At 48.7% G+C, this 14,958-nt stretch overlaps 2 protein-coding genes across 2 annotated transcripts; one reads left to right on the plus strand and one right to left on the minus strand.

The window, feature by feature from the left end:
* Positions 1-8,877: 8,877 nt before the first annotated feature.
* On the plus strand, positions 8,878-10,147 carry LOC119267237 (protodermal factor 1-like). Its single transcript, XM_037548596.1, has 3 exons — positions 8,878-9,060; positions 9,331-9,577; positions 9,659-10,147. Exons 1-3 carry the CDS (start codon positions 8,961-8,963, stop codon positions 9,978-9,980), a joined length of 669 nt encoding a protein of 222 aa, XP_037404493.1. The 5' UTR covers positions 8,878-8,960; the 3' UTR covers positions 9,981-10,147.
* A 2,241-nt stretch (positions 10,148-12,388) lies between these two features.
* Positions 12,389-13,863, minus strand: LOC119267236. Its single transcript, XM_037548595.1, has one exon. It carries the CDS (start codon positions 13,744-13,746, stop codon positions 12,712-12,714), a length of 1,035 nt encoding a protein of 344 aa, XP_037404492.1. The 5' UTR covers positions 13,747-13,863; the 3' UTR covers positions 12,389-12,711.
* Between the last annotated feature and the right edge of the window lie 1,095 nt (positions 13,864-14,958).

Consider the following 14,958-nt stretch of genomic DNA (forward strand, 5'->3'; position numbering starts at 1 on the left):
CCAGCACTCGCCTAAGTTTGAAAAAACCCTACCGAGTGGAGAGCAGTCCTCCCACTCGGGGGCTTAGCTGCAGTCGAGCACTCGCCTAAGTTCTCTCAATAAGAGACTTAACGGCAGTCCAGCACTCGCCTAAGTTTGAAAAAACCCTACCGAGTGGAGAGCAGTCCTCCCACTCGGAGGCTTAGCTGCAGTCGAGCACTCGCCTAAGTTCTCTCAGTAAGAGGCTTAACGGCAGTCCAGCACTCGCCTAAGTTTGGAAAAATCCTACCGAGTGGAGAGCAATCCTCCCACTCGGGGGCTTAGCTGCAGTCCGGTACTCGCCTAAGTTTGAGACCCATTCCTATCCGCAAGGACGACGAGGTGCAGGTCGACTGCAACCTTCTCCTTCGGAGCTTCGACACAAATACAACGTCCTCTCCATCCCTATCCGCAAGGACGATGAGGTGCAGGTCGACTGCAACCTTCTCCTCGGAGCTGCGGCACAAATACAATGTCCGCTCCATCCCTATCCGCAAGGATGACGAGGTGCAGGTCGATTGCAACCTTCTCCTTCGGAGCTGCGGCACAAATACAACGTCCACTCCATCCTTATCCGCAAGGACGATGAGGTGCAGGTCGACTGCCACCTTCTCCTTCGGAGCTGCGGCACAAATACAACTTCCGCTCCATCCCTATCCGCAAGGACAAAGAGGTGCAGCAAGCAAAGTCCATCCGAAGGCAAACTAAAGCACATTCGGAGATAAACCAATTCAGATAAATACTAAAAGGTTCCAAGCAGCGAATCAAAGGTACTCAGGCACCAAGCCCGAAGGAGTTTAATGGTTACAGAAACCACTCGGCATTCCGAGGCAAATTTAAAGCGTATCCAAGTTTCATAAGATTGTTCACTCGGCCGGAGGAGGGCTGGCAGGCTCCACGAATGAGTCCAGATCAATCCCATCAGCGATCCGAGTGGCGGCAGCAATGAAAGTCTCCATGAAGGACTGGAAGTCATGCTTTTTGGTGTTAGCGACTTTGATCGCAGCCAGCTTGTCTTCACGAGCCTCATTGCAATGGACTCGCACCAGGGATAGCGCCACATCAGCACCACACCGGGCGGAGGATTTCTTCCATTCTTGCACTCGTTCAGGGATCTCGCTCAGTCGAGTCATCAGAGATTCCAGATCATTCTGAAGCATCGCCCCCGGCCAAAGCGTCGAGTCGATTCGACAGACAACCTCCTTCAGGCGTGCGAGGTAGCTTGTGGCGCTGGCGATACGGGACTCCAGTCGGAGCACGTTCATCGCAGTTTCGTCGCAGACCGAGGAAGCGATAGGGTCCAGACCCGTCTCGACCCTTCCAGTTTCTTCGTCAAAGTCTTGACAGAGTTCTGCAGCCAAAAGTCAGTTCAATCAACCAAGCAAAATCCGATGGCAAGCATCAACACAGTCGGATTAAAAGAAATACCTCCCAGCACGAGATAAAGCTTCTTGGCGAGGGTCCTCAGATAAGCTTCCGTGTCATTCCTCTTGTGGATCACAGACTCCAACTTTTCGTTCAGGACGACCTTATCCTTCTTCAAGCTGGTCACTTCGCGGTTAGCTTCATTAAGACAAGATGTCAGTCTAGTCACCTCTCCTTCAAGCGTTCTGACTGAAGCAAGCTTCTTGTCTGCGAGAACGGTTTTGTCTTGGGCTGCTTTTTGCGCGGCAGCGAGGTCCGAGTCCTTCTTGTCCAGAGCCAACTTCATTTTCTCTGCAAAAGAAATAATCGAATCAAAAAAGAGATCAAAGAGATATATTGAAGTTCAGTCGGCAATCAGTTACCTTCCATACCAGCGGCCTCGTCTTGAGCTTTTTTCAGATTTTGCTGAGCCAATTCCAAGTCTAAGTTGAGTTGCCTTTGCTTCTCTTCGAGTTCGGCAAACTTGGAGATAAGAGTACAAGACTTCTGCAGGAGGCAAGAGACAGATCAATCGATAGGTTTGAAGGCAGTTCATTTCCGAGTGAATAAAACCTAAAGAAGTGGACAACAAGATGTTCAGACCCCAGTCGACTGCCGGCAGTCGACCGCGATCTCGGGGACTACACCCAATGGGTGCACTTGGCGTGCCCCCACCAGTTCTGATCCCACTCGACAGGCCCGTCGGAGTCAAGTGCAAGGAGTAAAAAAAGAGAGAGAAAGAACAATTGCGCCGTCAAGAAAGAAGAACTCACACCACAGTCGACTGCTAGCAGTCGACCGCGGTCTCGGGGACTACACCCAGTGGGTGCACTTGGCGTGCCCCCACCGGTTCTGATCCCACTCGCCCAGACCGAGTGGAAGAGCGAAACTACCAAAAACGACAGCAACACCCAGTGAGTGCTCTAATCCAACGCGAACAACAAGAGATTGTGCAGAAGAAGATTTTTTCGAGAACAAAAACAGTCGGAAAGTCTACTCACCTGGACGTTGGCCCTAAGGGCGGTACTAGCGTCGTAGGCAGCCTGACTGCTCTCGTGCACTATCTTCACCCGCTCCATCATCATATCAGCCTGTCGGATGGCTTCCGCGGCCGCTTCCGACTGGTTGTCTGGGACGGGGTAGCTGGTGAAAAAATGTGCAGACGACCCAGGTGCGGCTGCTTGAGGCTCCGTGGTGTGGAGTTGGATGGTTGAAGGAACCACAGGCGCGGTCGACCGCGTGGGATGCCCACTCGGCAAGGGTGCAGCGAACGTCACAGTAGCCCTGCCCGCGTCTTCAGCTTGACAGACGAGAGGCGTTGCAGTTGGTTCTTGCCGAGCCACCTTGCCAGCTATTACCTTCTTGCTCTTCCTAGGCTTAGGAGCCACATCTTCGTCGTCGTCCGGAAGGTCAATGATGTTGGGTGGAGCTGCAAGACAGAACATTCGACCCCAAGTGAACCACTCGACCCTAAAAGGATCAAGAATCGAAATCGCAAGAGTTCATACCTGGGTTAGAGGTTACCGCATCCTCCATTTCCTCGTCCCGGTACTGGTATGAAGAGGTCCCTGACGTAGCAGCACTGCAAAGGCCCGCATTCAATCGGTTACACCCAGTTAATCGAATCCACATAAAGGACAAGTCAGATGGTTACCTGGAGATAGTAGGAACGGTCACTTTGATCCGAGGCTTTGGGCGATTTGGAAGAGATGGCTTTCGGCACTTTCGGCGCTGGAAGCGGCGCGACCTTGGATTGCTTTGGAGGCTTCTCAGTCGGTGTCGGGGAAGACATCCTGGGGTGCTTCGAGGATTGCCCGATCGGCGCAGCCACCAAGTCCGGAGCGTGTGCCGGGTCATGAGTGTGCTTGGACCTCCTCTCCCTTCGAGGAGGCGAGTCGACTTCTTCCCCATTGGTCGATTCATCGCTCTCCTTGTCCTCCTCGGCTTCCGAATGCTCCTCGCCGCTCTCGCCCCCGCTCCCTTCTTCTTCAGCGCCTGGGTCCTGCACTCCATTGGGCATCGAGTACATTTCAATGAGGGCCTGAAAGGGTAACAATCAAAAGACATTCAGTCGACCACAAATGGGACATCACGTGGTGAATCGAAAAGATACTTGATAAAACAGAAATATACCTGCTCCGGCTGGTGCGAGTTGTCGAATGGAATCACCCTCCTGGATCCCCGAGGGTTGTCTTTGTTGCCAGTGATTCCCCTCAACCAGTTCTCCAAGATATCCTCGCTAACCTCCTCCGAGTGGATCCGAGTGGTATCCTCGAGCCCAGAGTACATCCACATCGGATGATCGCGCGCCTGAAGAGGTTGGATGCGTCAACCGAGAAAGACCTCCAGCAGATCCATCCCGGTCACTCCGTCGCGGACAAGCTGGATGACCCGTTCAACCAGCTCCTTGACCTGCGCCATCTCTTCTGGAACTACCTTCAGGGGAGCAGGCTTCTCCACTCGAGCCAAGGAAAAAGGAGGAAGTCCAGTCGACTGGCCAGGGGTTGGCTGATCCTTGCAGTAAAACCAAGTCGACTGCCAGCCCCGGACCGAGTCAGGAAGGATCATCACTGGGAAAGTACTCTTGCTCCTCATCTGGATCCCCAGACCACCGCACATCTGGATCACCCGCGTCCTCTCGTCACTCGACTTGGCCTTTTTCACCGACTGGGAACGACAAGTGAAGATGTGTTTGAAAAGCCCCCAGTGCGGTCGACAGCCCAAGAAGTTTTTGCACATGGACACGAAAGCGGCCAGATAGACTATGGTGTTCTGTGTGAAATGGTGGAGCTGGACCCCAAAGAAGTTCAAAAAACCCCGGAAGAAAGGGTGGGGAGGCAGTGAGAATCCGCGATCTATGTGGGTTGCGAGGAGGACACACTCACCCTCTCTAGGCTGCGGCTCGGTTTCGTCCCCCGGGAGCCGAGCCGACTTGTGAGGGATCAATCCCCCCTCCACCAGGTCGTCGAGGTCGTCCTGCATGATTGCCAACCGGATCCAGTCGCCCTGGATCCAGCCCGCCGGCAGGCCGGACCTCGACGAGGATCCGCCCCGGCTGGTCCGCTTGCCCTTCGCCTTCGCGGTCGCCTTCTTCGCGCGTTCCAGCGCCGCTGTCTTATCCTTCCCCATGGTGGCGGATCGAGCTCGAGCGGAGGTCCGGCGATGAGGCGGAAGCGAGAGTGGCGGAGGGATCGGGAGAAAGAGAAGAGAGATTGGGAGCGTGCGGAGCAGAGGCCTGGCCCGAGACCTTTTATAAGGCCTTCCACCGAGTGGCTGACTGGTGGACCCAAGCGATCTAAACAAATCCTGCAATAGTCGTGCGCGCAATACGTGGTGAAAAAGGTGGCGCGGGGATCGAGGAGACTTGCCTAATCCGTCCCGATAACCTCGGTTCCTCCCGTCTGGCGCACTTCCCAAAATTTGGATCCCGCGAGATCCGCGGAGAGCAGAACAACCTGTCAGACTGAAGACAAACACCCTCTACATCATCATTCGGAATTCTACCATGAAAGTTCACTCGACAACAACCAAGAATGGACCAAGGCGATTGAGAAAGGAGTCGACGTCGTCTCCTCAACTCATTGTTTCAGGACAAGGCATATTCATAGCGCAAAGAGTGGGTCGGAAGTGTTCTCAACCCCATCCTCACTCAAACCTGATCCATTCGGGGGCTAATGACGAAGCTATGTACCTAGGGTAGGGTCATGGACCTGTCCAGCATACCCTCCCCAAGGACATCTTTACAAAGAATCAGAAGTAGTCGAAGAGAAATCATCATCCACTCGATCGTGGAGATGCGCTCACTCGACCACCTTGAAGACACTCGACCACCAGAAGATGAGGAACCCTCCACTCTGCAACGGTTAGGACTTAAACCATAGCATTATGAGCATTTATGACATTTTACTGTAGACGTTACCAGTAACGCCTTTCCTTTATGAGCATTGAACCCTGTGTAACGGAGGGGAGCTGGGGTCCTGGCGCACTCTATATAAGCCACCTCCCTCCTCTGGGACAAGGGTTCACACTTTTGTAAACTCACACACACACACACATATAATCCAGTCGACCGCCTCAGGGCACCGAGACGTAGGGCTGTTACTTCCTCCGAGAAGGGCCTGAACTCGTAAAACTCGTGTGTACAACTACTCCATAGCTAGGATCTTGCCTCCTCATACCTACCCTCCATTCTACTGTCAGTCTTAGATCCATGACACCGACATCTTCTCCTTTCTCCATGAGCATATCTTCGTGAGATCTCCCTCGCCTCGTGATGACTAACTAGTGAAGGCAGGCGTGATTGTTTTATCTCCCTTGGCCTAGCGACTAGGGCTTTCTTCTTCGTCCCAATCGAAGTGGCTGCGAACGTTCTCTTTGTCCCTCCGTCGGTTTCTATGATGGTCCGTTTTTCTCTCCCTCCCTGGCATGCCATCTGCGAGGTTTAGTTGGCAGAGATTACGGACGCATCGTCGTCAGCTATGAAACTATTATGCTGGAATTGTCGTGGTATGGCCAGCGCCAAGGCAGAGAGGGCACTCCTGGAGGTCCTGAAGCGGTGGGGGACAGACGTAGTCTTTTTGTCCGAGACTCACCTGAATAAAGCAAAGGCAAGAAAATTGAGAAAGAAGACCAAGATAGATAGGGTGGAAGTGACGGAGAGTGTTGGTGCTAGTGGGGGACTTCTACTCCTATGGCGCTACCCGATGTCAATTCAAGTACTGGACAAAAACAAAGAGTTTCATCGATGTGAAGGTGGGAGCAGCTAATGATGAACAATGGAGGTTTACGGGGTTCTATGGCGAGCCACCGTGGGAGGATAAGCATCTGTCGTGGGGATATTTATGTGGCTTAAGTCAGTAGCCAAGGCTCCTATGGATTGTAATGTGGGGTTTTAACGAGGTATTGTACTCCCATGAGAAGGAAGGAGTTCCGCACCCAATGAACATGATGCAACAGTTTCTAGGCGCACTAGTTGATTGCGAACTCAAAGACTTGGTTTCTCGGGAGACCAATTCACATAGAGTAGGAGGCGTATGAGGGAAAGATTGGACAGAGACGTTTGCAGTGGGGATTTTCATGGACTGTTTCCCAATGCAAAGATTATCAATGCCGCAGACACAAAATTGGACCATAGGCCGATAGTGTTGGACACAGAGGCGGACACTGATGATGATCGTCGGAGGCGGCATGGTTTGAAACAGTTTGAGGCAAGACGGTTGAAGGAGGACAATGCTAGTGAGGTAGTTACAATTGCGTGGAGCAAACGCCACCTTCGTCATCTCTCGCGGAGCGCATGACATCTGTGCAAAGTGAGTTGCATCTTTGTGACTGTAATACCTTGAGGGCGCCCTCATCGCTTGAAGGAACTGAAGGAGGAGTTGGAAAAAATGCGGTTGGGTCCACTCTCTAATGAGTCGGTAGATCGGCAACGTGAATTGCAAATACTGATCGAAGAGACTTTGGAAAAAGAGGAAATATATTGGGTGCAAAGAAGCAGGGCAAACTGGCTGAAATGCGGTGATCTGAACACAAACTTTTCCAATAATTTCGTGAAGGCTATAAAGAAGAGAAATTACATCAAGAGGCTCATGAGTGAAAGTGGCTCGTGGGTGGAGGATAACGACGCCATGAAAAGCTTGATTAGTGAATTCTTTCAGAACTTGTTTGCTTCTGAAGTAGCGAACCCGAGTTGGGATAAAGTGAAATCTCGTGTTTCTTAGTAAATGAATGTGTTTTAACAGCATGCTAGCTGAATGGGTGCGTGAAAACCATGCCTCGGTTTGGTTTGAGTCACCTCCATACTTTATCATTAATTTCTTAATGAATGGCGTAGCAGTGATTTGAGTATTAATAAAGCTAGCTATGATGGTTTTTTTTTAAAAACAGGTGTAAAGTGCTTCACGCCATCAAAGAAAAAACAATCAAAAGTGAAGATGAAATGCGAGCGATAAAATATGTATGAATATGTGTGTTCCAAATTTCAAGGGCCCAGCGAACCAACCTGCGGTTGGATGGTTAGAAGGACAATGGTATCCCCAACAATTTAAATCCTGGTGCTCGCTTTATTCCTAGATTTAGTTTAGGATTTCCGACGATGCAGATTCAGTGGGAGGAGACGTTTCGTCGACTACGAGACGACTCTGATGACTTCGTCAATCTCAAGATGATATGTTGGCTCAGTCTCTCGAAGGTGCCCATGGAGGTAGTGTCTGTGTGTGTGTTCATACGAATAAGTGTATGCGCGTATATATGAGCGCCTAAGTCTGTACTGTGTTTTTTTAGAAAAAAATTCAAGGGCCCGCAACATTGATCAAAGTAACTGTACCCTTTGAAAATGGCAGCCATGGAACGAGATTCCTGGGTACCTTCAAGGCGCTCCAAACCTCTTTGCCCGGCAAATGCACGAGAGGTCACATGGAGTCTCCGTGCTCAGGGCCAATCGCCCGCATTGTGCAAGTAGATGAACCACAGTGCTCCTGGATCATTCTTCTACTATTGGCTCCTAAACTGTAATTCCAACTGAAGTTAGATACAGTCCATTGCGAACAGAAATCTTGATAACATGTGTGATGTTGATGAATGACAGCTGCAATATTATCACTTTTTTATGTGGAGTATTCTACTGTAAGTAATACAGACCAACAAAAAGTTACAGGCACCACAAGTCCACAACACTAGACTTTTTTTGAAGAAAAGACAGCGTTTCATTGATGAAGGTAGAAGCGAATCAGAAGGAACAGAAACATTTGAAGCACAAATCTGTGCTAATAAGCAAAACTTACTTTTTCAAATATCTAAAGATGAAATGCACGACACTCACAGGTGTTTGACTTGTAGCAAAAGCAGATCGAATCCTACACACCACATTCCAGTTGGACCAAAAGACAGCTTCAGTAACACAAACAAATGCAAGAGTAAAATGGGTTGGGATCATCCAGGGCCTCCAGATTCCAGTAGAAGCAAGAAACCATACCCCACCATGTTTCCATTGGATTTCCCAAATTCAATTCTGGAGTCGGAGCATCAAATCCAGCTCGATGCATAGTTTAAGTACACCGAGTAGTTGGCAAGCGCCGATCACAATTAAATCTTCGGGACCGGAGAGTATTCCATTCCGTGCGGAAAGAAGCCTGTCCAAAACACAGTGAGGCTATCAATGCGACATCCTTACTCAAAGCTCCAGTGTTCCCAACCATCTACCAACAATATGAGGCAGCTAGCCAGAAATTCAGATGAAGAATTGGGTTAACACAGGCTCTACAATACTCACAGTGGGAGCTTGGTCGAGAGGGCGAGCAAATCACCGTCATGCCTGGCTAGCTGGACGAATCGAAGCCATTAATTGATAGCCAACTACTAACAGTGTGATGAACATGCACAGGTCCATGCATGCAAATGCAATGGAATCAACGCAACTGTAGAGTGCCACTCTCGTGTATATATAGGCATCCAGAGACCTTTCAGTTCATCAACTCAAGCATCTCCACCACTTCAGTTCAGTTGCTTATTCTGTCTTGCCTGCACACACTGAGAGCAAGATGGGTGGCAAGGTTCTTCTGATCAGTGCCGTCTTGGTGGGGCTTGTTTCACTGAGCTCGTGCAGGAGCCTGGGAGAGTTGCATGAGCAGAAGACCCACTGTATGTTTTAACCCCATCCCTTCTGTGTAGCACTGTATTTATTAGTACTTCATAGAGTAGCACTGCACTGCACTGCATCTATTACAGCGATCCGTGGATAAGCAGATCACTGCATACTGCATCTACCTAGCTAATGCAAATATGAAATGAATTCGTGCTGAACATAAACAGCATCGTTTCTAGGCAATAAGGACTGAGAACAATGCAAAGCAACTTCATGCTATCTAGATTTCACGGTACTGATAGCTGCAATTCTGTATACCTTACCAGATGGGGGCTCACCAACTCCCACGCATGGGTCAGGAGGAGGCTACAATCCGACACCGACACCAACTTACGGCACTACACCGACGCCATCTTACGGCACTACACCGACGCCAACTTACGGCACTACACCGACGCCATCTTACGGCACTACACCGACGCCATCTTACGGCACTACACCGAGCACCCCAAGTACACCTTCCCATGATGTCCCTGCAAGTCCAAAGAAGCATGGGTTCATTGGATCCTGCGAGTAAGAGCTAGAATTAGTAGATATCAGAAGTATCAAACATCACAAAGCAACGGTTCTTAAATGGTTTTCTTTTGCTTGCAGCTACTGGAAGAATCACCCAGATGCTATAGTTGCAGCTATTGGGTCCCTTGGCAACATCGGCAAGACATTTGGTGCTGCATGCAGTATGATAGGTGGCAAGAAGCTAGGAAATATGCATGATGCACTCTCAAACACTAGAACTGATGGTATTGGCGCCCTGATACGTGAGGGGGCAGCTGCATACCTCAACTCCATTGTGAACAAGAAGTTCCCATTTACCACCCAGCAGGTGAAGGACTGCATCGTCGTGGCCGTGACGTCTGATGGTGCTGCTTCTGCCCAAGCTGGGGTCTTCAAGAAGGCAAATGAATTCCACTACTAATTTTAGTCATTGGTGTTTCTTGGCTAAATTTCTTCCTCCCACGCATTTTTCTTGATTGATGCTATCTTGTGGCTTGATATATTTCTTGTATTTTTGTTGTTTTATCATGTAATGTCACTATCTATGACATTTTGAGTGCAATAAATCCATCCGTTTCCATTGCTTGATATCAATGTTATTATGCTGGATTAGTACATAGTTTTTTCTATGTGTTACTAATCCAGCTCCATTATGCTGGATTAGTAACACATAGAAAAAACTATGTACTTCGAACACTACAAAAGAGCAATAATAAATCAAACACCAGACTAGTGCTACTCAGTTTACAACATAAGAAGTTTATAAATGTCAGCTGTTTAGAGCAGTTTGGTTGTATACTCTAAATATCACCACTCCTACTTGTGGCCTTGTGGCAAAGTGTGGCAAGCAGACACTTCATGTTGCTAACAAACTGTTCGCCACACCATAGGCAAGTTTTGCAAAACATTGGGTCTACGACAGGTGTGCTACATAGCAAGAAACTATGGCATAACAAAACTGCAATGGAATGGCCAAACTTGCCTAGCAAAGGTTTGGCAAATTGACAAAGCAGTCTAGCAAATGCCACAAAGTTAGTTATTCTTCGATTGCATAGCTAAAGGACCTATGAACCTTGTTCTTGAATCCCAGAAAATCCTGTAACAAAACCATCTTTTCCCCTGATATCCTATATTTCATAGTTCAACCTTTTAATCTTACTGTTGAACCCCAAAAATCCTATGACGAAAGCACATGTTGCCAATGGTCAGAGAAACAAGTGTAATCATTCAGAAATTTGGATAACTCATCAAACAACTAGTCGGTACAACAAAACTTCACAATGTTCACATAAAACAAGGGATTGGTGTTTGATACCACATAAACCCAAAAACTTCCAAGATGAGTTGAAGCTTTCCCTTCAGTACTTCTCCAAAAGAGTCAATCTGGATGTGAAATGAAAGCTAAAGTGTTAATTTACTCTAGAAGAAAATTTATTCAAACCTCACTTGAAGTCAGTCAGCATTTTGGTGTTTTTTCATTAATTATGACTTATAAGCTCTAGTTCTGCATTGGATGTGCTATGTGCTATATGCATCATGTCTGATTCAGAATTGTTGAATGCCAAGCATAATCAAGTAAGAATATTGTCGAATCAGCAACATCATGTTAATCACAGTTGAGAACTACTATTTCTGATAAAATTACCTCCTGGAGGAAAAACTTCACCCCTGCTTATTTTTCTTCACAGGATTTAACCTGTTGACGCTAGACATAGAACATGTACTATGTCAGTAACTCGACAGTATCATTGGCCGTTTTAATGGGAAAAGAAGTTAATCTGCATCTGTCGAAATTGCTAGCAAACACTAAAATGAATATGAATGCTAACAAAAAAACTCCATTGCATCACTAATCATCCTCACACTGGGATATTTTTCTAATTGACACATTTTCAGTGTTACAAAGCGGATTTCCCTGCAAAAGAGTAGCCCTCGTGTTAAAAAGATGGATGATCAGTTTCTCTTCTTTCACCGAAGCACCTTTCAATGCAAGCACTTATAACAACTGTAGGGGCAAAGACTACCTAAGAGGAATTGCTCTCGAATAGCTCAATCCACATCCTCTATCCCCATCACAGTACACATGGAATCGTGCATAAGGAAAAATATCTTTTATTTTATTTTGCAAGATACATAAGGAAAAATATGTAACAATAAATATGATAAAAGGTGTGTAAAAATGAATTGGGAACAAAATCAAGAGCTTCTGGAAGAAAAAAAGATCATTACTTGGATCAAGGTAGGGTTGGATGAGAGGTAATTAATAATATCTGAATGTCCAGTTAAATGGACGAATTTAGTAATAGCTACTGATAAGTGATTTCAAACATTTTTTTGCAGATGTCGGTGCTCAACTGCTGACTGATTGTTTATCAATGAATTGATAATATCGACTTACATACAGGATAACACTGCAAGTAACAGAGTAATAACTATAGATATAAAAAAAGCTGCAATGATCATTTCTCCGGATGCACTACTTTGAACACCAAATAGTTGTAACAAAATTGACTATCAATTTTTCTAGTGACTGACTAATAGGTCCGCGTTAATCATTTCAGCATTAGCACAACTATTACAGCAACAGAGATTAGTACATACATCTTGGTCCGGCGCGGACAGACACCGAAACGGCAGGGACGTCCACCTGCATCCCTACTGACTAAGCATGGCTTCTGTTTTAGTTATATTCTTACAAAAGAAAATGTTATCCTACTCAACACAAAAGAGATATACTGTCAGTTAGTCAGAACCTAACACTATGACAAGATATCCAAGTGGAGTCGGAAAAATGTGGCTGCACAAAAAAGGACTTGCTCAGAGAGGATAAATTTATCAAAAGTTGTGCTATCGTTTTCTACAGCATTAACATATTTCTGTTGGACGAGTTACAACAGTAACAACAATGAGGGCAGTTCACCCATTTGCTTGTGACACCAATAAGGCAGTAACCACAATGGCAAAGGAAAACATGACGCTATGAGAAACCATATTCCATAAGTGTCTATGTTAAACTACAAGCTTTGAGGATAAACCTTACAGAATATTGTGCTTTCTTTCCACCTCCCATGAATCATAACGGTGCATCCTCTCAAAACCAGCAACACTCCATGAATCCGACATCAAGTTGGCCATCTACAAATGATGTGCCCTCAAATCTTGTGATCCATATGGGAATCGAACCATTTGAAGATCTCTTCATTCTCCAGGCTGGTAAATTCATGGTATGCATATGCAATATTCAACTCCTCCGTGACATGCCTCTCCAGCCGGAACCCCTCCGGCAGGATCTTGGCTTCCTCCGCCGCCTCCTTCCACGGTGTGCTCCTCCCATCGTTCTTCAGAAACCCCTTCTCATCCAAGAAGGACTTGTGGCGAAGCACGTCCACAAGGCCATCGGCGACGGTGGGAGTCAACCCCGGGATCCTCGCCGCCAAGAACTCGGCACTCACGGCAAAGGCGTCGCACTGGATCTCCCGCACATCAACGTGCTTTGACTTGAGCTTGTCTATGCTTGCCGCCACCATCTGCGCCCTGTCGGCGTCCCTGGGCATGTGCACGAACAGCGCCGGCGGGTAGCCGGGCGGGATTTCCTCCATGGCGGCAAACACGCCCTCGGCAATCACGATGGCGACGCTGCTGAACCTGACCCTCGCCGCCAGCGCGGAGAGGAAGTACCCGCCCGACGACGCGCCGATGCCGACGAGCGGGAGGCCGCCGAGCTCGGGGTGCTGCTCCTTGACCCACCATTCGATGACGGAACCGACGGCGGCGAGCTCGCTGCCGTCGCCAGAGGCGGAGGCGGCGTCGAGGGACCAGCACTCGGCGCGGCTGGACACGGCGAGGACGGCGTAGCCTCGGCGGAGCGCCTCGCGCGTGAACCGGCGCTCCTCGGGGAGCCCCGCGCAGCGCGGGCAGCCGGGGGAGGCGTCGAAGAAGTCGGTGGCGCGGATGGTGCACCCGGGGGCGACGAACACGGCGGCGCGCGGCGGGCCCGGCGGCAGCTGCCACAGCACCTCGTTGCCGCTCCTGCGCGCGACCCGCGGGTCGAGGCGGACGGCCGGGGTCAGCGGCGGGACGGCGGGAGCGCGCGGGAGGAGGAGGGCGGTGGCGAGGAGGATCAGCGCGCAGGAGGCGATCAGGACGACGGGCCTGCGCCTGCGCGGCTGCGGGAGGGGGCTGTCCATCCTGCGCGCGGTTGACCTTCGCGCTAATGGAGATTTGAGACGGTTTGGGGCTTCGCGTTAGTGGAGAAAGTGACTGAGTTGACTTGCTCTCGAAAAAGGGGAACGAAACTCTGAACAACGCTGGGAGGAAGAAACGTCTGTTGGGTTGGGTGTAGAGGAGGCCCATTTGGAAAGTTGCCCGGAACGACGAGTTTTTTTTTAAAAGTACGACCAATGACGTATCTTAGTTTTATACTAGTAAAACGCCCGTGCGTTGCTACGAGCTATACTGTATATAAATGAATCAGACAAGTTATTGATATTGAAACTTATTTCTCTCTCGTACACCAACCTCAAAGTCGACGGCAGGTTCCCGCGATCTAGTGTAGCAACATAAAAACACCACCCCATGACACACCCTTATGTTTTCCTGGCCGGCCCTCCCCTTCCGCTCGGTTTTCACAGTAGTGAGACATTTCTCGCTGGAGCCCTTTCCTTTAAAACGGGATGACGCCCACCTCATCTTCGCCATCGCGGCCTCTCTCCTTCACACCATACTTCCCCACGGAGGGATTGCATTTAGACGTCGAAAAAAAATCGATGACAAGGGAGTCATGGAGGAGGGGTAGAGAACGAACCGGTGAAAGCCAAAAAGACCCGCGTACAATGTTTGCTCCACCTGGGTCATAGAGGAGTCCCCCTGGTAGAGGAGTTTGGGGAGAAGAGAACGGCGACGCGAGGACACGTCAGGAGGATCGCAAGGAAGGCACGCTGGTAGAGGAGATCAGGGAGAAGAGGACGGAAGCGCGAGGACGTCAGGACTATCGCGAGGAGGGCAGGTGATGGGAGGATTGTGTTCACATACACGTTAATGGGCCAGCCCAATGCTGTGATGTGATGATGTCAAAGGTGGACGAAAGATAAGAGTGGTGGGATGAGGTGGAGTGAGGCGAGACTACCAACTAAGACATTAGTAGTAGAGATTACTGAGAGTTGGTATAACATACATAATCATAATCCTTATGGAAAATGTTAGGCTGAATCTTTGAGTAAGTGAATCTATCTTGTAAACTCCATTGTAGACCATGCATACACATTATTCTCTAGAAGAACTGGTGCAGATTATTTGAAGGAGCTTGATATCCCATAGACCATAGTCCTCGTGTAGTCTTGCATTGAAAGATATAGGTATGTAAGACAATTAGCTTGGAATGAAATAGATAATTAAATGGA

Source organism: Triticum dicoccoides, chromosome 3A (genome assembly GCF_002162155.2).
Source record: "Triticum dicoccoides isolate Atlit2015 ecotype Zavitan chromosome 3A, WEW_v2.0, whole genome shotgun sequence".
NCBI classification, from domain to species: domain Eukaryota; kingdom Viridiplantae; phylum Streptophyta; class Magnoliopsida; order Poales; family Poaceae; genus Triticum; species Triticum dicoccoides.

Excerpts from the sequence above, each read along its gene's own strand:
- LOC119267236 (XM_037548595.1), bottom strand. The coding sequence starts at position 13,746 with ATGGACAGCCCCCTCCCGCAGCCGCGCAGGCGCAGGCCCGTCGTCCTG.
- LOC119267237 (XM_037548596.1), top strand. The coding sequence starts at position 8,961 with ATGGGTGGCAAGGTTCTTCTGATCAGTGCCGTCTTGGTGGGGCTTGTT. Across the intron at positions 9,061-9,330 it reads GCATGAGCAGAAGACCCACT|ATGGGGGCTCACCAACTCCC; the intron begins GTATGTTTTAAC and ends ATACCTTACCAG. Across the intron at positions 9,578-9,658 it reads GGGTTCATTGGATCCTGCGA|CTACTGGAAGAATCACCCAG; the intron begins GTAAGAGCTAGA and ends TTTTGCTTGCAG.